The sequence below is a fragment of the Enoplosus armatus genome, chromosome 18, assembly GCF_043641665.1.
Source record: "Enoplosus armatus isolate fEnoArm2 chromosome 18, fEnoArm2.hap1, whole genome shotgun sequence".
In the NCBI taxonomy this organism is placed as follows: domain Eukaryota; kingdom Metazoa; phylum Chordata; class Actinopteri; order Centrarchiformes; family Enoplosidae; genus Enoplosus; species Enoplosus armatus.
The window spans coordinates 3,875,229-3,898,962 of NC_092197.1; the positions used below are offsets into that span (position 1 = coordinate 3,875,229).

Below are 23,734 nucleotides of genomic sequence, written 5' to 3' on the forward strand. Positions count from 1 at the left end.
GCCGTACACTGCAGACAGCAGCTTAGACATGGGCCGGGATTAAATGAAAACTAATAATGTGAAATGAAAGGTTATCAAAGGGAGCCTAATGAAGTAATGTAAAACAGAAATGTTCTCAGAAGACACTGTAATCCTTTGCAATGACTGACTGATAGTATGTACAATACACACACACACGCTGCACTCCTCCTTTCCGCCGCTACAAATTAGAGACTTAATCAACATGCCTGATTAAGTGAGAGTGAGGCAGATTTAACTACTCTAGCGAGGGGGCGAATTTGTCATCACATCATGAGAAACATGCACGAGAAACACGTCATTATGTTACCGAAGTTCAACTTTTTGGGCTCAGTGCAGCAGAGACGTTAACAATTCTTCACAGACGTGTCAGATAAACATCCATACATTCACCTTATATCTTATTAACTTCAGATCTTGGCTCATCAACATCATGTTTAGACCTTTTCTTCAGTATCAGAATAAGCTCAGGTGATTGTGCGAATGGAAATTTCTGCAGTAGAAGCCAAAGCAGCATGACTCTGCATGATGCAGGTTTAACAAATAGGCTATTGGCAGAAAGCACAGAGGTGCACAGTTCAATATTCAGACAGTGGGGTTCATCTACAATAACGCTTCCTCAGTTTTCACCAGATCAGTTGTAGAGTGCAGGATAAATCTTGACAGATGTTCCACAGGTGTTGACAAGCACTAGACTGTAGACGAGCTAAAGTTAGGGACTGTTTTAAGGGCGCATGCAAAATGGCAGAAACCGCTTTTAAGGTTTTTGCCAATAGCTATCTCAGTTTTTTTTTCATAGACACTTCAAATCAATGTAATATTCACATGGGCCTCCTCCCATTCTACTGTATATACAAAGAAAGAGAGAAAAATCAGGCCCAATGCAATTATGACTCGTGTTTTCCCACTGCTACCACCCATTTAATTTCCACCCGGACCCTCAACAGTTACACAGCTTTTATTTTGACTCAGATTGGACTTTCTTTATTGTTTTTGAAAGTGCGGTTTAAATACAAATCACGTTTTATGCTTTAGGTGTATGATATTCACATATATGTTGTATATTTTGTTGGCAGCTATACTTGTACGTACGCGAAGTAAGAATGGTAGAACAGATTCAGACAGTAGCTTGGTGTCGCACCTCTACAATGCGTCTAGTGCTTCACTGAAGGTTGAATTTCCTCTTCTTCAGCTCAATAATTTGTATTAAATACAGCGCGTGCATTTTGTCTCAGAGCAATGGATGAATATATGGAAAACTGGTTTGGTCCTGAAGGGCTCTGTGAGAAGACTATTAAAAATGCCAATTTAGGATTAAAAATTCTTGTACAGAACTGTTAAAAATAACCAACCTCACACCTTCATATCTGTCTTTGATGTAACCTCTAAACTTCGGTAAGCGCTTCTTGACAAGAAATTTCACTACTTGATTGTGACAATAGCCTAAAGCACTAAGGAGACTGGGGAATGGGTTTAGGCATGTTGTCTCTAAATTCACAATGTCTTTTTTTTTTACACTCAGACCTCCTCATCTTTATTAATGATGAAGAACACAGAAGAAACTAATGAATAAACAACAATCTACTGTTCCTGATGCAATGTTTTATGCTGAAAGCAGACAAACTGACTCATAGAGGGTGGAGTGAGCTACAGCTCTGCAGATTCACTCCAAAAGCTCTTTTTTTCTGGCACACAGTGAGAAAATGTCTGACTTCTGCACAAAAATGAAATAAGAAAACAAAAAAATGATGCTCTCCATATCAGCCCATTTCATATAACAATGCGACGGTGAAATAAAAAAAAAAGCTGATTTCAGTTTGCTTGAATGTCTCCACATGTATATACTAGTAATAAATATACACCCACATGGAATTGTGGCTATTGTTTGTTTGAGTGAGGGTCAATGGTGTTTCTGCTTTAGGCAAGATAAACAAAGGAGAGAATTCAGAAAGACACTCTGACGCCCAGGTTCCCTCACACAGAGCTTATTCCCTTTTCCAAGCCTGGAATCACGCTTGGTGACACTGAGTCAGAAAAATGATCCAATAACTGCACGGCCATGTTGATGACATGCGGTCAATTCTCCGCATTCAGGAATACAAACATCCATTCGGCTCCTTCCCGTGAGCCGGTCCCTTGCCGCCTGTTTCCTCCTTTCTGCTGCGCTCCCTCTGCCTTCCCTTCAGGCTCATGCCAGTGGCTCTTGACAGAGCGCCACAAAGCCTTGACAGCAAACCTCGAGGTGGAGCAGCTTCCACTTGTCCCTTCAATCATGTCCTTTAATATGTCTCTAATGTAGCCTCTATAAAAGGAGTCAGGAAGAGATATACCATTGGCTGATGCACGCTTATCATCCCACGTTGCTCTCGTTCTCTTTCTTTCTCTGTCTCTCTTTCGGTCTGTCTGGCACAGGGCCTGTGGTGTGATTTCTCCCGGCTTTGGCCCATTGTTTCGCCTTGGCTGAGTCTATGAAAAGGCCCAGAGGGAGTCAGGCAGTGCCAGCTACAAGTGACTCCTGATCCAAGCAGCTCAGCAGAACTCGGCTGGTCCGGCTCAGCTCAATCAGGTCCCGGATGTCTCCGTCGTACTTAACGGCCACGTTGGATGGGGATTTTCAGAGTTCTGTTTGTCTGAGGGATCCTCGCGAGGCGGCTGTGTGCATGGTGGGTGACGTGGCGTGGGCTGTGGGTTGAGGTGGATGGATATAGCTTTAGGAGAGCGTCTGTCTGATGTGAACTCAGCTTTGGGGCAATGTTTGTGTGATGTGACATTGCGGCATGCGGCTCAGCATGTGGGGGCTGTGAGGGTTGGCTGAGGGCCAGACACAGACGAACCCTGCTAGACAAGCGGAACATGCTCCCAGCAACATCTTCAGTCTGGTCCCAGCTGTGTGTGTCATACTTAATCCTGGAACCAAAGGGACGCATTACTCCGTGCATAAAAAAATCATGATAATTCAGCCATTAAAATGCTGCGAGTCCTTATTTGTGTCATCCCCCCCTCCAGTCGCCTTGTTTATGTTTATCCAAAAGCTGCGTGTCTGCTTATTAGGAGCAAGTTTTGCATACACAAGTAGGTTTCACTCTGTGGGCCACTTCATTTGTTTCACTTACATTTCTTTAACTAATAGTTTGTGACACTGAGAGACTCCGAGGCATCTCACTTTCCCTCACCAGTCCCCACCTTTCTTTCTTTGTCCTGAGTTCATGCCTGGTTGATGGTATCTCTCAGCCAGCTAGGATCATAATACACAACACTGGAGTCGGTCTTTGACAGAGCATCAACGGGAATAGATATCCATACTTCCTCTACCCACCCCGCATTCATGCGCTTTCCCTCAATCACTATCTCTTCATCGCTGAATCTGCAGGAGCTGCTATCCTCTCTTTCGCGAGACAACCAACGTGGTATCCATTTTCAGCCTCTCTTTCACTCTCCCATCGCCCTCTCCGTTTCCAATGTACTCTTTCTCCCTGATCCCCTCTTTCTCTTATCTCTCCATCAGGGTATCATCCTTTCAGCTGATGTGTATAAGCACAGATATCCCCTCTGTTCCACCTTCCTCCCTGCTCTTCTTTCACTCTGTCCTTCAATAATCTCCCGGGTTCTATCACTCATTTCCATCTCTTACCCCTCTTACAGCATTTCAACAGAGACAAAAATAAAGTTGTCTTCTGTGGTAGGTCAGAGTATGCAAGGTGCTGCAAAGGAATCGGTGTTTAGTTTACAGCCACTGCCGGCTTTTATTTTGTCGTTGGGATTTTAGGACAATCATATTCCCCTATAAATAATGAACTGACAAATATATTGTCTGTAAAGACTAAATACAGCTTCCTAAAATCGCTCTAAGGAGTTTATCGGTGTGAGCTTCCTGAAGGGAGGTTAAAATCTGGGTATGATGATTACATAGAATATCCAGCTGAGCCTTGTCTGTGTGTGGTTTATCAAAAGGCTTAGCAATAGCAAAGGGATGAGGAAATAACACTGTTGCACTGAATCTGAAGATACACTTTACTGTGCAGCAATAATCATGTTGTCCAGAAGGCTGATCAATGCAACTTTTGGTTAAAAGATGATCTTCGTACTGAATTTGAAGAAAGCACATGAGAAATGTACGATTTCAGATCAGCGACACAGCAATGTAGTTAAGGAATGGATGAAGTATTTAGGATGTTAAAGTTCCTTCTCACTCTTCCTTTCTCTCCCACGGTGCATTTCACTTTCAGTCTCAGGATAAAGTTTCAGAGGTTGTCTTGCATTAGGCTGGACAGGAATCTAATATATCTATATAATTTGAATATGGACTTGAATATGTTCTCAACAGACAGCTGTGTTTACGTGGGGCGGCCATTACTGTCAGCCCTGATCAGCCTCCTATTTCATGGTTCAGTTTGGCCCAGTTACCTTTAGTGCTAAAGCGAGGGCACACACACACACACACACACACACACACACACACACACACACACACACACACTCAAACGTTAATGACTGAATTAAATGAATGAAACTATCTTTGCTCATCCAGTCTGGGCGGGTAAAACACTCTCTCATGTGTACACAATACACATTTTGCTCAAACAGTTATGCATACCCGCAGGGAAGATTGCAACCACCACGAGGAACACTTGCAATTGCTTCTGAAATGGGTGGAAAAATATCTTTATACATTCAAACTGATAAGATACTGTAAATTCAATCCCATTTACTTACTCAAATTCCCACTCTGACTCAACAGATGTGGACTGCAGCAATAAGCCTTTCAATGAAAAACAACAATTACAGGCAAGCTAGAAGATAGAACATGTCAACAAGCATCCCTGACTTCAGTCATGATTGAACTTTTGTGATTTGCAGTCTTAAAAACACATCACAGGTCTTATCCATTATAACTGCAGCCTGATTACCCACTGGAGGTAAAGTAGTTACAGGGCCAGAGTCACCAATATCGATACTGATACTTTTAGAAAAGCTGCCAATTAGCTATTATGTAGGAGAGAGCCGTGATAACTACTTCTGAATACATTTTCATTACCACCAAATTATTGGGCTGTTCTTCTTAGCGTGGTTTTATTAGAGTATTAATACTCAAAATAAGACTTGCAGTAGTATTGATACTTTAGGTATAGATCCGAAGCCGACCACTTCTCATCTCATGGTGTAGATATTGGCTTTCATCAAGAAGATGAACAGATTAAGAAACAACTCTTCGCGTATACAGAAAAGTGCTGTTATACTTGAGTCTGGTCTCAAGAAGCTTGTTTTTTCTCCTGTTGTTCCGAACATCTCTGACTTGTAGGTGGTTGACTTGGACTCAGCCACTACAGTTGTTTATTTCGGCATTATGTGATTGGCTGAGTGCTCGACTGTTTTGTCATTTATTAGCATATTTAGCCATTTTCTGTGTTGTTTCTATATTAGGGGAAGCTATTTGGTCCATCTTTTGCTGGTCCACCAACTGCCTGACTTTCACGGCAGCTCAAAGACTATCACGAGCAGAACTTTGACAGGTTGGTGTTTTTCTTCTGGGTATTTTCATTCCCAGCATGTTTGGCACAAAGGTGCGAGGAGAGGCACAGGACCTGTCGCTCTGTAGTTTCATTCAAAGGAGGCAGCACAAGTGTTGGTGTTTTGGTGAATTGGATCATTGACGTGGTAAGAATAGACGTCCAAAAGCCGTGTTTGTTTTTGGTGCAACCTCACTCAGCAGTTGGGTGTTTCTGACAATGAGCACATGCTACATCCTTGGGAGGAAATGTGCAACAATTCCAGGAACAATGCTAATACTGTAAATAAACAGTTTTAATTAAACACTCTCAAGCAAGTCGAGGTGATTTCAGAATAACACAGGAAGTTAAAAAATGAATTGGTGGTACATTCCAATATCTGTCATCTACAGGTGCTTTATCACTGAAAATTATTATTACTTTATTAAATTCCTACAACCACCTGAAGGCAGCAGGACAGATATATGTCATAACTCTGCATCCTCCAATCTGAAAAGTACCGAACTGGGCAGAGCCACTGTGCGCAGTGATCCGCTGTGTTTATGTGCAAACAACACCAGGTTCCTGCAGAGCACAGACGTCTGCACACATCAAACTGGTCCGTTGGTGTTGTGCTACTTTATGTGACGTCCTGTGGGTTCACCGGACACAAGGAGCTCACAGTGAAGTACACTGACACAATTTAAAAGTTCACTCTGTTCTCATTATCACTCATTCTTGTTCTCTCTTTCTCCTCCTCTTTCTCTCATCGAAAAACACTGGATTACCAGCAGGCAATATTCCCGGGCGTCACGGCCTCCTTTTTTGTCTGGAAAGAGTGGCATTTCATTTTAGTTCTTGAAATGCATTTTTAGCTGTGATATGATGTGATACAGCAGAATTATAAATGTAGTTTTCCATTGATCCAATCATATAAATGCGTATAACAAAGTGCTTCTATTATTTATTTCTATAGTTATTGTACACATTTTATTGAAGCCTACTCCAGAGTGTGTAGGTTAGGTACAGTAGATCACTGCAATATCACAGGAAACACGACAGAATTAACTCTGCACTTTCAGTATCTCCGCAATCCGTCATTAAATGCTGCACCATCTGCCTTTGGCAGCAGATTTGTTGTGCCTTATTATATGCACGTCTGCAAACTCTGCATCATTCAAACATTATTTTCCGTCTTGGAGAAACTCTCCTCTCCTTTTAGTGAGCCATTTTCAAAATGCCACTCTGATTGCCACAGCTGTTCAAAAGGTATGAGGCCAGTAATGAGACCGGCTGAGAGGTTTAATGCCTCTGTCTCTCTGTCTGCTTTAGCTGTTACCACACAGTTTCAAAGTTTTGAAAAAGCTTCTTCCTGTTACTCCACAATATCTGGACCTCTCAAGACTCTTTGCTTTTTCATAATGGCCACATAATCTGTGTTCAAGAAAGGTTTGACATTTTGGGAAATGCACTTATTTGCTTTCTTGAATTCTGATTCTGATTCTGATTGAAGAAAGGTTTGACATTTTGGGAAATGCACTTATTTGCTTTCTTGCCAAGAGTTAGAAGAGAAGATCAATACGACTCATGTCTGTACGCTAAATCTGAAGCTACCACCAGCTTAGCTTAGCTTAGCTTAGCGCAAAGACTGGAAACAGGGGAACAGCTAGCCTGACTCTGTCCAAAGGTAACAAAATCTCATTAACATCGTATCTGGTTTCTATAAGCTGTACAAAAACGGAAGTGTAAAAATGACAAATTGATATGCTACAGACTATTTCTTGGTTGGGACCAGTAACTTCCTGGAGTCTCTGCTGGTTGCCGGGCAACTGGTCCTGACCAAGAAATATTCTGTCTTTGTGCTAAGCTAAGTTAGCAGGCTGCAGCTTCATATTTAGCGTACGGAGATGAGAGAGGTATTGATCGTCTCATCTACCTCTTGGTTCCCCAGTGCTCATAACCGATTCATGCGTCTCACAAAATTCAATATTATGTCTTCACTGGACATGTTGCTCACTGCACATCGCCCCACTGCTGTTAACGTTTGTGTCGTAGACTGTGAAAGTCGTCAGTCATGAATCTGTAATAATCTGCATCTTTCAAACAACTTTATAAATAAATAATAAACAGCATAAGACAACACATCTAATAAACTCCAACTGATAGAAACTGTGTTGATGTCCAACATTCAGTGTCCTCTTTTATCTCACACAAACACTTATTTATTGATAGATGCAATATATTTCAGGTTGACAGCGCACCATTGCCCGGTTAATGGCTTGAATAGCACAACAATATTATTCATACTAACTGCATAACGATAACAAATGGACATTCATTAGAGATTCTGCAACCTACACTTTATCCTGCAGTGATACATGACAACAGTGTTTGGTTTAAATCTTCAGAGGACATGAAATTATATTGTAAATTGAATAGATGACAGTGAAATAGTCATTTAGAGGCATCTGAAGACAAAAAACAATGACATCTCAGAGCTTTTTTTTTTTTTTTTTTTTTAAACTACTAACCTTCATGGTGAGTGTCTTAGTTCCAGTAGGAAATACATAAACCACAAGTCGAGAAAAGACAATTCTTTCAACATCTGACACGGCTGTATTTGTTGCTGTCTGAGTGGTGAGAGTTAAGTTACATGCATAGTGGCATCCTGCTCTAAATAAATGTGGTCTGGCCAGAACAGCCAGCTGTCAAGTGCGCAAGGTTGTATTTGTGGTGCATCACAACATTTTAAAGTATCTGTCTTACGCATAATAAGGCTTAAACCTAATATGCATCCGACATTGTGTGCATCTCCTGATCATCCACTCATTTCTAGTTCTATTTAAGGACAAACTTGTTTGGAAACTAAGAATATATTTGCCATTATTGGAAAGAACTCCCATTTCCTTCAGTGTTAAATTTTCTGTCACAAGACAAATACAGCTCATGCTTGCTCATTGTCATGTAAAGCTGAGCAGTCAGGATTAGCTCGCAGAGAAGATGAGTTGCAGGTATGAAATATTTAGTCATTACATGGTGTTAAAAATATCTTTTTACTCTGCTAGACATCTTACAGATCTAGAAACACATCATCATCCAGTTGGAATAGACCTCATATTGTGCCAGCTCTTCTCATTCTAATGGCAACAGCAGATGAAGCTATTCAAAGAATCTGCAATGGATATTTTCTACATTTCTTATCCATGTCTGCCACTCTCCTGGAAGGCACATCCGAGCTAAGACACAAAGGTAAAATCTATCTCCCTAGCTGAGTTAGCTGCCTCTGGACAGACACGGTCTCTGTCCTCTGCCTCAGACCCCCTGGTCAAACAATGTTAGGGCATGTGTTGTTGAGTCTGTCTGCATTTAATTCACAGCTTACTGCTTTAATAGCTACAGCCCCCCGCTTGCCGCTGAACCCAGGGGCCAGTCTATCACCTGAGTCAGACTATAATATCTTGTACTGAGATACAGCTGCTCAACTGCCTCCTACAGACGAAGCTGGATGAGCAGCCAGAAGTGTCTTAGCTGAGGCGAGATGTTCATTTTCACAGCATGGAGCATGTTGGCCCACATCTGATCTGCCTGTGTATACAGCCTGAGCAGTAACATGGACACAGTGGGTGACAGAAACACTCACTAAATCCCTGGTCAGGTCCAGAGAATACCTCTGTATCCTTCACCTGTGAATACTAAACCATGTCCATGCAGCAAAGCTTCACATCCTCATGCAGGGCACCTTTCTAGATGTTTCAACCAGAGCACACAATATTATAATACTAGTAGATGCATTTAGGCTTAGAGACTTTGTGTGTGTGTAAGTGATAAGAGAAAATGAGGAGAGAAAGACTAAAGGCAATGGAGAGGGAGTTCATGAATGACTGAAGATGAATAAGAGAAAAGGAGAGAGAAACATGCTGAAGACAGCAGGTCATGCTAACTGTATTCACCATGTTAGTTTAACATGTTAGCAGGCTAATATTTGCTAAGTAGCACAAAGTACAGCCGAGGCCGATGGGAAAGTCATTAGTGTCAAGGCTTTAGATGAAGTCATTCTGCGAGGAACATGAATGTCTGAACCAAACTTCATGGCAGTCCATCCAATAGCTGTCAAGACATTTAACTCAAAACTACAAATGTGAAAGTCTAATAAAAGATAAATAAATTAAGTTAGGGGCTCAAAAAAGTTATTAGGATTCACCATTTATGAATATCTGCAGGCTGCATGCGCATGTTTTGTGCCAATTCGTACAGAAGATGTTGAGATATTTCACTGGAAGAGGGCAAACTTCGACCTGCCGATGGTGCTAGATGAAAAAATGAGGCATCAGAGTCAGCAGGGTTAATCCTCTGAGGAATGAATGAATAATTATTGAGATATTTCAGTCTGGACCAAAGCGATGGACTACCAACATCTCCATACCTAGAGCCAGCCAGAGAAAAAGGTGCAGTTTATTCTTTAGAAAGGCAGATGACTTTATACCAAGTGAATACTGAAGAGATGTATGTAATGCAGTTATATGCAGAAAAAAAGGTGTTTCTGAAATGTGACACAACATCGGTATCGACCTGCTAAACCCAATGACGAAGCAGCAGTCATCATTTTCCTCAACCTGTAGCAATAATAAATGGGATTCTAGTATTCTGTTTACCAAACATGCCTTTTGGAAAAAGCAAGATATTATTTTTTTATACATTTTAACACAATTTCACTAGAAAGTATTTGAGAGTTTTGCATTATTCTTGTTTCACAAAGCCTTAAAATGATGGCCAATATTACTACTAGCCATTATATTTTCCATTTCAGTTTAAAAACCCATCACAGTTTACCTGAACAAAACAAATAAATATGTAATGGAGGAACGTCTGAAAGCAACATTCAAATGGGAAACATTTTACACTCCTGCTCATTTAATGTTGGATTGAAAGGGGGGATGTGGAATCACTTATTTTAAAAAGTATGCCACGCTTCAAAGGACATCTCCACTGTGCACAAATGATGTGTTAAGCAATAATAACGTTAGCATTTGAAGCTATACTGCTTCCAGAGGGGGGCTGTCAGAGTGTGCAGCCACCTCCAAGTGTGGGCTGTAAAAGATGGCCATGTCTAGTGTTCTTACAAATCAACTGATATTGGCTTTAATTTGGGGACATTTTGTTCTCCACTTTTTTTTTTTTTTCCTTATGAGGCGTCATCCAATAAAGTAGCTGTAACCGTCTCTAGATATTTTCATGTCATGCCAGAGGGCCACTGCTTCATGTAAATCTTGTAGTTTATCTTCTCGTATACTGAAGCACTAAACTGCTCCATCCATTTTCATTGACAAGACAAAATATCTTCTTAACTACTGCACTGTGGTAGTATAAAATACAAGCCATGACTGAAAGATTTGCCTATAAACTATGGACTAAAAGCTGCATACTGCATTCATGACATTGCTCCATTAGGTTTAGTTGAGTGAGAACCAGTTGCTGTGTGCAACATATAACTGCAAATATTCAGACCTTATACCTAGTCCTAAATCCCTGTACCTAAACAGTAAAAAAAGGTTGTTGTCAGTCAAACCAAAGTTAACCATATGCAGATTTTTCTGACCTGGCAACCCAGTAGAACAAAAACACAACCAACTGGTAGGCAAAGGTGATGGAATGGATTGCATTATGGCTGACATATGGTTAAGTTTAAACCCGATAATGTTTTTGTCACTTGGGAGCCGCGTTGTTAGCATTCATTTGGTGTCGTGTTTCTGGCCACCTGGTGAATGTAAGTCTAATATTAACTCTCCTCTTAGCTCTGTTTTTGGTCTCCACCACCTCCTGAGAAAAGGTATCTGGCTCTTTAGCTGTTAAGTGCTCCGCTATGTTCACCAGCTAGTCACTAACTTTGTCTGTCTGCTGGTCACTGCTGGGGAGGGAGCATACAGAAGACCTTATTATAGCTTTTTTTCATTGAAAACAGTTGCCAAGACTATGAGACCAGCGAGAGTGAAGCAAGACAGTAGATTTGTGGGCTGGAAAACCAAAACAATGAGCTAAAACCTCCAGAACTACTTTATTAAGGTTTGGAAAAGATGGCTATCGTTGTTCAAAGAAGTGTTGCCAAGATATGCAACATTACATACAGTCTAACTGTAAAAGAAATATAAATTAGATTACTGGCAGGAGGATCAAGTCGTGAGTTTATGCAGGCAGTTCCTACCAGCGAAAACAACTTGTTTTTTTCTGCCGTCATTAAATTTTAACTTTGCTTGTCTATCGGTGACGCTGTCACCTCAGCTTTGAGCACCAGTGCTATAGCAACAGTCTGAAGTGTTGACAGACAGGAAGCAGCCTTCAGAATAGCATACACACACACAACTTACTGAGACATTCTACAGTAATTCAATCCAAGTAAATGTTGAGGTACATTCATGTATGGGAAGGAACTAACTGGGCTAATTCTGCCTGTTTGCTTTACAAAATCCATCCATCAAGGTTTTCTGTCTATTTTGAAATCTTTGAAAACATTTTTAGCAAAGGTCAAGGTTATAACAAAGATTTAATAACCCTAATTCCAAATTCACAAATTATTTTGTCACATCCTCCAGCAGTTGGTGCTTAGGGGGACACTTCCTGACACAGTCCAGGTCTGGAGGGATCTTTCTACTTTATGAGATACAAGCACAGGTAGATTTTTAAGATGCCCTCTGCTGCTTTTATTCTCTCTCTCAGTCCTTTCCCTTCTGTATTTCTTCTTCCTTGTATCTGTCCCGGTGGAAACAGGTATGAATGGTGATAAGGAGCCAGATGGGAGCAGAGCTATGAATCCAGACTAGAGGCAGTAAAAATTTAGAGGTCCATTGTTAACTCTGGGGGGGAGATATTGATTGGTGCTGTGTGTTAAGTGAAGCATCAACACTGTTGCACTAATAGCAGCCGAGGCAGGCTCATAAATATTTTGCCTTCATCCTCACCTCTTTGGGTAAGTTATATTCTAATTAGCTGATGGTCATCTGATGTTCAGTGCAGACCAAGGACCTAATTATTAGTGTAGCTACTACTTATGCTTTTTCCGCTCACATGGATACTAGACAGGACTTCATAAAAACAAGATTATTTAAAAAATCAGACTAGCACCATAATTACCCTGATGCTTTGAACCCAACATTAATTCTACTGCATAGCCTTTCAAAATGCATACTTGAGAATTATTTAATTACAATAAAGTACATTTTAGGGGGAAAAGAAAACGTAATTGAGTTGTTTTTCTTGCCAATTTGCTGTACATACGTGAATTCATGAGATATTTAATACTGATATTTAATACCCATTGTGAGATGATGCAATAAAAACATACAAGGGCTTTAGAAACAAAAGGATTTTTTTTCTCTTTGTGGTTTGAATGAACTCATTTTGAAGTTAAAACAACAACAACTGTATTTCAGGAAGTTGCATCAGTAAAAGACACCATTCCCAGTTCAAAGTCAAATCCTAAAATTGAACAAGTAGGTGCCTTTCATGGTCTAACAGTTGTCATTTCAGTTTAGATCAAATGTGACACACAGTATGTAGGAAAGGAGTGAGGCAAATTTATTTGCAGGGTTGGACATAGCCACAGGCATTGTCATAAAGCCCCATTTGCAAAGTTCATTTTTAAGACTTCAGTCCTTGCTATCAGACATATAAATGCTATCCTCATAACCTAAAGTGACAGGAGGAAGGCTTGATGGGAAACAAATATAATCTAAGTTGCAAGCTGTATTTCTGTCTGTGTATCCTGTATGTGTGTAGCATGTTACATAAGTATTTACTGAATCAGTGTTTACTGTACCTGTCCCCAGGTCGGTGTGCTCCTGAGACATGTGCTGGCTCTGGTGGACCCATTCGCCGTTGCACTTGAAGAAGATCTGAAGAGCAGGCCGAGCTTGACACCGGAGCTTGATGGGGTTACTCTTGACGATGTAAGCGTCGACGGGCTCCTCCAGGAAGAGGGGCAGTGTCCCAGACTGGCCATGCTGCAGGGCTTCACCCCGAGGACCTACAGAAATAAAATGAGAACACAACGAGGCTCAAACAGAATGACTGAACGAAAACGGAATAGAAAAGTTAATTATTAATCGACAGGATGGAGATGGCTGATTCAAACCGTCTTAGATTTCTTCCCTGCCACATAACCCTGCAGTTAAATCTTCAACACACACACAAAACACCTCAAAACTAGCTCCCTCTCTGTCTTCCCCCAGTTTCCACTATCCCTCACTCCCTCTCCCTCCCTCCCTCCCCCCTGCAACTAGACCCAGCTAGTAGCCATTAGTCCTTACAGCGACATTTCCCTCAAACAAATCGCTTTGGAGCACAATGTGAGAAATAACACAACAACAACAACATCACCCCATCCCCACAGTCCATTCTCTGCCACAGCATTACAGTACAATCATTTACAGGAAGTCCACTGTAGAACAACCCCCCCAGTGACACAGTGTTTAATATTTTAAGTACACAGGGACGTACAGAAAATGCTGCAGGATATTTTGCAGAAAACTAGGCTTCGCTTTATTTTGGAAACCTGAAAGAGTGCCATCCTTGTTTTACTTTTTAATAATTAATGTCATAAATGTTATTGTTTCTTAACATTTCCATTTTGTCTCTTTGTTTTCTGATGAGTGAGGCGTTTTAGCTCATCTGGGAAATGTGAGGCGGTGGGTAAGAGTTATCGCAGCTGCACTGTTGCCTCTGCATATGTTATGTTTTTCGTCTCATGGGTAACAAACAGCAGCAGCAAAAAAAGTACAGTTTTGTCGGAGGGTGAGAAATCCTGATTTTATGTGAGTTTCCAGGGGAAGACTCTCGGGATAACTGGCTAGAACAGGACCTGAAACGTGCTTCAAGTCCTTTTTGACAGCCACTGCGTAAAAGAGACGCGTGACACTGCGTTAACAAACATCAACAAGCAGAATCCACAGGTCCTTTACAATGAAACGAAACAAAATTAGCATAAATTACTGGAATAAACATCCTAATGGTGATCAGGCAGATCTGCAGCAGTCCCTTAAAGACTTCTTTGATCTCTCAGATGTTGGTGTTCACCCAAGACACCGAATTCACCGACAATACATTAACAGGCATTGCTCCCTTCTTCCCCTGCCCGTCTGAGGTGTGTTCCAGTCAGCACACGTTTTGCTACTTCTGAGGCCCCGCAAGTGTAATTACACTCTGACTAATCTCCTAGTTTGCTGGAACCTCTTTCATGCAAGTGTGAAGGGTTTAGCGAGGCAAACCGTCCACCCCTCCCGATCCCAACTCCCCAATGCACACTGCATGTTTCTCCACAGTGATGGGTGTACCTCTGAAAACCCCATCAGGATTAGAGAACCCACTCTCTCTTTCTCTCTCCCTCTCTCTAGCTAATCTAATCCTCCTACCTTTCCTGCCGGATGTCTCCTGATTGAGGGGGATAGATAAAAGACTCTGTGTGATTCCCTGGCTGTGAAAATCACAGCACTTGCAGTGTTCCTCTCCCCTCTGTGCGCGACACATTCACATTCTCTCCCTCGTTCCTGGAACTGAGGCTGAACAAAGAGACATGCTTTTAATTTCAAAATGACTAGCCCCAGGCAAGCTTTTCTTGTACAGAGTGCTCCAATTTGTTTTGCGCGCGGAGTATTGACATGCCGTGTTTGTATTTGGATAGATGCAAAAACATAGACGTGAGTGCGCATCCAGACGATGATAGATGGGAACATGAATACACAAACACACAGCTGTCAAACAAAGCCACATCCCTCCAAGTAATGACTCATTTGTTAATAGATCAGGTATTATACTAATGCTTATCAACATGACAGTTTAATGCCTCTGCAACTAATACCTCAAATATAAACATCATCAGCGGGAGAGGTTTAGTCATGAATTACAGGCTTTATTTCAAAGTTAGTTGTCCGTTCACTTTTCCTTTTCCCATTTTTTATTCAGCAGGTGGGATAGTATTGCAGCAGACAGATTAGGCGAGACACAAGAAAAGACACTCTGGTGTGATTTAACCTCAGGCTGGTGGTGGGACATGTGACTCCAGGGGGGGAACACAAGCACTTAACTGTCTCTGGGAACAGCATAACATTACCTTTGCTCCTGAAATGGCTGAATATAGATCACAAAGTGCAACACTAAGCAGGGACTATAGGATGCCCCTCTGGCGCTGCACCTTGTGGCGAGTACACACATGGCAATGAAATAAGGGCTGTTATAGGTTCATCTGCATGTTCCCGGGGACACGCCTGCCGAAGACCGACAGCTCTTTTCAATATGCTGTCATTCAGGAGGCCGCTGTGCCCTGCGCTTCACAGTTTTCACAGTGATCTACAACCAATGCGTCGGTCCGGCAATAACATACAAGGGGCACAGATACATCTAGCCCAGTCTGAGAGGAAAACAAGATATCACTGCCAAAGGGCTGAGTGATGGCTCTATCAGACGCCCTTCTCTCTTTCTTCCTCTCTCTCTCTCTCTCTCTCTCTGCCTCTCTGTCCGTCTCGCACACAAACTTCTGTCCTGGAAATGCTGACACAGTCTCGCCAGCAGTGATGCAACCTGTGAGGGATCTCGCAAGCGTTTTTAATTTCCTCAAGTACAGCAAACACTCCATCTCTTCCCATGCAAAATTAAAAGCAACGAGGAAGTGTGGTCTCTCATGTCAGTTCAATGAATTCATAGCTTTTAGTGAAAATCTAAAAGAAATGAGGGGGAAAGAGCCCCTAGCTGACTGGACTAATGACTGCTGCTCCAGCACACTCGTAGTGATTTGGAGAGACTGAAGGCGGCAGCCGGGCTGATGTTTGCCAGATTCTCCTCCACTTTCAGCACACTGCAACCTCATATCCTGGCAGGCAAACTGCTGTCCTGTTTCCATCTCAAAACACCAGCTGATCCTATGAATAACTGACTTCTTGGCACAAAGATCGCAGATGATCAGGGTCAACACAAAGTTCTCTAACCGCCTTCAGAGAAACACTGGCGTGTGGCCTCTCCCTGCTGCTTTTTGTTCTGTATACAAGCAGCGTACACCAACCCCCGCGTCATCAAAATTGCAGATGACATGGACCTTCTTTCGCCACCTTCCTGCTCAGACTCAAGATCATGGCCAAGTGCTGACTGAGTTCATCCAGTGATGCAGCGACCCGTGCGACAATCGCAATATTATAAAAACAAGCCGTAAAGAGTGTCACAAACAGCCACAGTTGGCGGAGAAAGAACAAAACTGTGTCTCTGGCACTGTTTTTTGATAATGAGGTTGTTGTCAACAATTAACATTTAACCGCTGAAGTCATTTTGGATTAGCAGGAACATTGTCACAGCATCCTCTATTCATCTGCTGGTTCCACTCGTTGAATATCAAAAACTAGAAGCACCTTCAGAGTGTTGTAACACCTGCTCACCCAGCAACATGCCGTCACCACCAATGAAGCTCCACAAATAAACAAACAGTCCAGAACAGCACATCCCGCATCCTGCACAAAGACTGCTCCCATACGGCAAGCTGTTCCACTTTGTGGGATGCAGGACTGATAGCAGGGGGATCCTCTTTGTTAAAGAGGCTTCTGAACCTGAACCTCCTGCCTGTGCTGTGCTTTACAGGAAGATAAAACACAAACCACTTCTTGCATGCATGGAATACTAAAACCAAGTTCAATCTGATGTCCTTTTGACAATCTGTACAAAACAGTCAGCCCTGGGTTAATATGGGTCATTGTTGTTCGTGAACAACTGCAGCTTCATGTCACTCGGCCAACAGGGTTGTCATGTCAACATCATTAACATGGGTTGCTGTTGCAGTTGAGATTCAACAACATTTTAGGATTTGTTTCCTTTATTTGGTGTCTTAGCAAGTCACACTTTCTGATGCTGTTAAGGATGCAGAGGAGATAGACATCAATGCCACTGTCTGCTTGAATCAATGCTAACCACTAAACCGGCTGTGGGCAGATTTGGATAAACAGGTCTGATCATTTGTGTTGATACAAAACATGTTTGCTTCAGTTTGAAAAGGAGTTATAATGGATGTAAATGACCTTGCACTTGCAGTTTTCGCAAACACCGCCACTCTCTACACTTGGCTGGGTTTTTAATGGAAGTTTACTTATTTGTGTCCCATTTCAGTTGCTCTTCATGAATAATGTTCGTTGAACCATATTGAATTCAAAAAACCTGCTGTCACAATGGCACACGTGTGAATCAGGTTTGATTTCAAACCTCCAACAGGTGCGAGGCACCAAACACTAATCTCCTGCTAATACTGTACGCAAATTACCAGCATGAGCAGAGAGCAAAAAGGAGACAGTGTGTGTGTCTGTTAAAAGAAAAAGAAAGAAACACAGGGAGCAGGAGAGAATATATGGCTTTAATAAAATGCAACATTGCCTTAATGCGTTATCCAATAATCAGTGGCTTGATGCCTAAAACATCTAATTTTCACAACTATTCTTACATATGAGGGACTGGCCTTCCTTTAATAGCTGAGGAATATGGCAGTTTTAAAATAATAACACTTAACAGATATCGTGCATCATCACTTCTATTCAACTTGAGATGTTAAAAAAAAAAAGAAGTAAAAACTAGGCAGAAGAACAGGAAAGTTCTCCAACTACTTTAACGGACTTGACAGCATTTGGTATTAATAAGCAGGAAGCGGCTGCTTAGCCATGAATTAACAAACAAATCTACTAATTAATTCTTAGTTTGTTAATTAAGAGTCAGCGGCATAATTATTTGTTCATTACTTCACCATGTTGACATTTCAGTAACAGGTTTGAGAAATAAGTTAGTTGGTGAATTATTGGATTTTGTTGCCTGCTATGTGTCGTTGCCTTTGTGTAAACACTGACTTTCAGGCTAATGTGTTTGTGTAAATACATGAATAAATACAGCTTGGCAATGGTCAATGCTGCATTCATTATATATACCCAGTGTGAAGTGTCTTCATAGGCAGTATTGACGCAGTTCCGCGCAGCAGATGGATGGTCTAGATTGAGGGTCAGAGGTGAAGCTAGCAGAGGAGATGGGGGTGGAGGGAGATTGGTGAAGCAGATGATAGGTGGGTGTTGAAGATAGTGAGAAGCACTGGGGGAGCATCTGTTCAGATCAACCGAGTGCACGGCAGGAAGACAAAAAAAAAATGTTCAGCATTTTCAGGAAGTGCTCATAAACCTGAGTCCAAGAAGAAAGAGCACTTCTTTTTGGGTTCTCAGCCAACTTTGGCCCACTTAAGGGTCGCAACCTTTGCGATGCGCAGCCCCCTCACCCACCTCCTCTCTGTCTGCAGAGATTTCTGAATGACAGCTTCGCCACAGGGGAAAGATAGACTGGCAAAGATGGGACTTCTTGATCTCCCGGCACGACAGCAAATGGGGCGAGAAAGGCGGCAACATGTGAAAGCCTGATTGTGTTCGGTGTTTTGCAGACACTACCCAATATTCAACCATATCAAAACACATCAACCTCGTGCTAGAGGTGTGTCCCCCCCCGACAAGCTGACAGGTAATGAACTGCTTAGTAACCATGCATTATGCACACCAGCTGGATGCACACGGATGCTTCTCAGAATTTGAGTCCTCTGTCTAGTTGAAGTGCAGCTATTGTGGGTTGCCATGTTATTCCAAAACCTTGCCAAACTACAGGATTAAATTCAAGGTGATAACCAGGCTATATCCAGATTTGATACCTTTATTTAAAATCACATCCCTGTTTCCTCCCTGGTTCTTCTTCTCCTCCCTGTCCCCAGGCAAGTCTCACAGTGACTTCAGTCAGACTGCAGAAATGCCTGGAGCTCTGAAGCCACTCTCTGACTTGTAATTTCTTTGCAACGGGAGTCACACAAGCAACACATTTCTGCTCTGCCTCTCAGACTCTTAAAAACAGCATGGCCTTAACAGAAAGAGATGCCAGAGCGCTTTGTTCAAATATTGATGCAAACCTCTCATCTGTCATCTCAGGACACACACACACACACACACACACACACACACACACACATGTGTGTGGCACAACTGAAGCACTCCCAGGCAAAGACAGTTTCCCTTACACACATGCCAGATGTTGTCCAATCAAAACAAGACTTATGTGAACTTATGACTGCATTTTTTAGACTTTTCCTGTGTTTCTTGCTCATAAAATGCTTGAAGAAAAACTGGTTGTTTCTCTTTATCAGCAAAGCTTCACACTCAGAGTTACACTCACACATGAGAGCTGCTCAGAACGACCAAACTCTTATCTGTTGGACAGCAGCCCCACTCGAGCAGCGGGGGGGGGGGGGTAGGAGCCTTGTTTAAGGACACCTGGACGGTGGAAAATAAACGAGGAGTAAACGCCACCCATACACTTCCCCATCAAGATTTATCCTGCATATCTGCGCGCTTCAGTAAGTGTTTGTGAGCGTATAACATCAGGCTTCTGTTGCTGCCATTGGTGGAAAAGATAAAGGACGGTGCTCTTTGTGGGGAAGACGCGAATACAACATGATCTATCATTAAGTATCAGTTCTCTGTAGAGGAGACATTTTGGCATTTTCGCCTTTATTGGATAGCTGATAGTATAGCGGCAGACATAAAACAAGGGGAATCTAACCAAGGACACTGCAGTTACATGGTACGTGGTGTTATATGGTGTGTGGCTATCAGGATGCCCCAGTAAATGTGAGCTAGTGTATTAATAATGCAGCAATTTACACAGCGTTCAAAACTGTTATAATGAAAAGCCCAATGTCATCACTTGCTTGATTGAAAATGTATTTTATCCACCCAAATGTATAAAAATGCAAGAAATATTTGGCCCACACAGTGAATTCTGTAGCTTTTGCTGTGTTTCCTGCAGCACCAGAATATATTTTGTTGTCAAAACAAATTACCAATGTTTTTAGGAATTTAGGTGTGTGTGTGTGTGTGCGTGCATGTACAGTTTGTGCAAATGTGTGTCACCTACAAACACCCAGGTGGTATATGCGTCTTCATCGGTGTTGTGACAGCATGCCAGCCTGGTTTTGGCAGGCGGGAGATAGTGCTTCCCTCAGCTCTCCCGATAATCAAAGAGTAAACACGCCGAAGCAAAAGTGGGTTACCTGGATGTCAACCTGACAAAAAAAAAAAAAAGTCTCCCTATCTCTATCCCATCAACCACTTCTCCATAAGATTATGCACAAACTCACATTAATATTAGGAGGGAAACAAACTGATCCAAATAAGTGCCACGCACATTTGTGTGTGCCTTTCATATTCAGTTTGTCAAAGGATTCACTAGGAGACTTTTTCCTCCTGCACCAAAGGAGTGAGGAGTGTAAACTAAAAATATGACAAATAAGCTTTAGACTCGTGTATATCAGCACAGAGAGCAGGGATAATCCTGGAAAATCCACTCAAACTTGAGACACAACTTATAATGACTGGGCCTCAATGATGGACAGCACCAATTTAAAAAGAAACTCGTGTCTTGCTGTCTGACAGTTTTGCGTCAATATTTTGTTTGCCTAAAATGTTTTCCTTAAACTCTGCTCACATTATACTTGCCAAACAATAGAAGAGGCATCATTGTTTTGTGTCACCTGACCTCCTTTCATGATATTTGTTGTTGATGGGCAGCAATAGCCATCCAACTACCTCTATACAGGAGTTCACATTGCCTAACACTGCTAGTTCGCATTGAAAGCATTTAACTGGCGACACACAGCGGGGCTTTTATTGTGAAGCAGTCACAGGAAATGCAATGTTTTGTCCCCGAGCTTAGCTGCTGACTGCGATTGTTCATTAAAAATGCATCTGCAAAACAAGACATTTTCTGCATGTTTTGACAACGGATCACTTTTAAATATTGCAGCGAGTGATGGAACAACAAGGAGCAGCTAAAGTGAGCCGTCAGATGAAAAGTTGCAGACGACAGTTTGAACACCTCCAACTTCTCAGCAAACTAACCAACTTCGTTTACTGTACTATGCTGTCGTGTGGGAAACTACTTGTGCGGTGCGCAGCATGAAATCAGGTCACGGTCGCTCACGGCATGATGGGAAAAAGGCCGATTATTGACTGATTTCTTTATTAAAACAAAGTGAGTTTGTTTGGCTGTAGCATTAAGTCTCACCTCCTGTTGCCACCTGAACCAACGGGTGCCACCAAATCAACCAGGACTGAGATCGAAAGGATTATAAATTTAAGCTCTCAGCAGTGTTAAAAAGCCAGACAGGGTTTCGACTGCAATTAAGACTTTGAAGAGGAGCCTTTAATACTCAGGACTCCTCCAACAAGGTTCTTAGTCGCATACAGGAATATCGCTCCTCCAAGGAGAAGTCTGGAAACGTTTCATTTCCCAGATAAACCTACTGGTAAACTATTATCAACCATAATATTATTCTTACCTTACTATTCCACAGCCCATCACTCGAACCAGTTTAATCCTCCGCACCTCCGGAGGAGAGTGGGGGCTAATATCTGAGAGCCCACTAGATGATTAGATTATTTTTACTTTAGTTGTCCTTATCGCATGAACAATCACGTCATTTCTGAGTAATGACAGATGCAGATATGGAGTGCCTTTATTAACACGTTATTATTACCTCATCTATCAGCGCCCTCTCATTCTCTGGTTTTGCTCTGGAGTCGTTTAGAAAGCAAACCTCCGTTGACTGACAGTGATAGCAGACAAAAGAAGATAATTGCTTACTTACTCTTTCCCATATAGCCTTTGATCCATTTTGTCTTTTCTGACAGAGACGAGACAGCGACATAATTAAAGGCATTTTGTGGCGTATACAATCTCGGCTGAAATCACACTGGCAACCTGACAGCTCCCCCTAATGTGAGTGTACTTTGTAAGGGGGCTCGATAAATAAGTAAAACTCTAGAAAACAATCCTCTTTGCTCTTTTTCTCACATTTTTTTCATTCCGCTTCTCCCTGAGAGCTTTAACACAGGCCACAAATAAAGAGTGGGACTCTATTATTGAATGAATTTATGAATAAATTACTGCTGTGTGGCCAAATGTGAGAAAAGGGTTTAGAGCACGCACCAAAAGTTAATTTCAAACAAAGCTGTTTTGTCATTTTATTAACTGTTGGGCAGGTTGAAAATGAGATTAAATAAAAAAGTTAATATCCTGCTAATGACTAGGCGCACAGCTTCTGTATTAATATCATTAATCATCTGTCATTATGTACGATCTTGATTATGGAGGGTGATATACTTGAAGCCTTTTTTTTTTTTCTTCTTAGCTGCATGTCATCGGTTTCATGTTGTTCGAAATGGGTTTTTGCAGAGGAGCTCCAAATTGTATAGTGGGCATAGCAGCACAAAGTGGCATATTCTCCAGAAGACTTTGGCCTCCGGTTTGATGGCCGTCACTTTATGGACAGCACAAATGGTTGTTGACACAAGAGCGGTGGTATCTGTAAAAGCTGGCAGTAAATAACAAAGAAGGTGCACGACTTGTTGGCTGTATACCAGCAAAACAAGCTACTGGTCATTTCAGATCAGTAAAGTGTCACTTCACCACGGAGACTCTGCAGCCTTTGGACAAATTCACGTTTACTTCAATGCACTGGGTTCAATATCATCTTATAAATAAGGAAACCTGTCTACTCCACCTTTAAATTGGCTCATTTACAGTGTTTTTGTTTCTAAATGGGCTCCTTTAAAAACTTTTTATTAGTGTTTAAGAAATGTTAATTGGACGTGACATTTGTTGTTGTGTTATGAAGGTGGCAGGAGATGCGTTCTTAATGCAGCAGGACTGCATAATGAGGAGTGCCACTGGTTTTGGAGGGTTTTCTAAAGTCTGAACAAGACTGGGAGTCTACGGCCATGCTAGTGGCTCTGTGGGGCGTTTACTAATGCTAACATGCTCACAACGATTCTGCTAACATGCTGAAGTTTATCATCCTCATCATCTTGGTGTAGTGTGTGAGCACACTAGCATTTGTTCATTTGTCATTAGTTTTGCAGGTATTTGGTCATAAAGAAATTTCAATTTTGGCCTGATGATGGTGCTAGATGAAAGGGATCACCTAATTATTATCCGGAGGTGGTAAATTATCCATCCAATAGTTAATAAATATAACAAATATCAAACGTCGGGGCAACCAGAGTCTGTTGGCTTCATCCTCTGGGGAACATGAATGTCTTCACAAAGTGTTTAACGTCAATCCATCCAATACTTGTTGAGATATTTCGGTCTGGATCAAAGTGTTGGAACAACGGGCCGACATTGCCATCCCCGGA

The 23,734-nt window shown here is 41.9% G+C and overlaps 1 protein-coding gene across 1 annotated transcript in view; it reads right to left on the reverse strand.

Moving 5' to 3' along the window:
- LOC139300969 (netrin receptor UNC5D-like) overlaps positions 1 to 23,734 on the reverse strand; it is a 132,486-nt gene that overhangs the window by 38,443 nt on the left and 70,309 nt on the right. Inside the window, exon 2 of the mRNA XM_070924188.1 lies at positions 13,315 to 13,521. Coding sequence (XP_070780289.1) covers positions 13,315 to 13,521 — 207 coding nt within the window. The remainder of the gene's footprint in view (positions 1 to 13,314; positions 13,522 to 23,734) is intronic.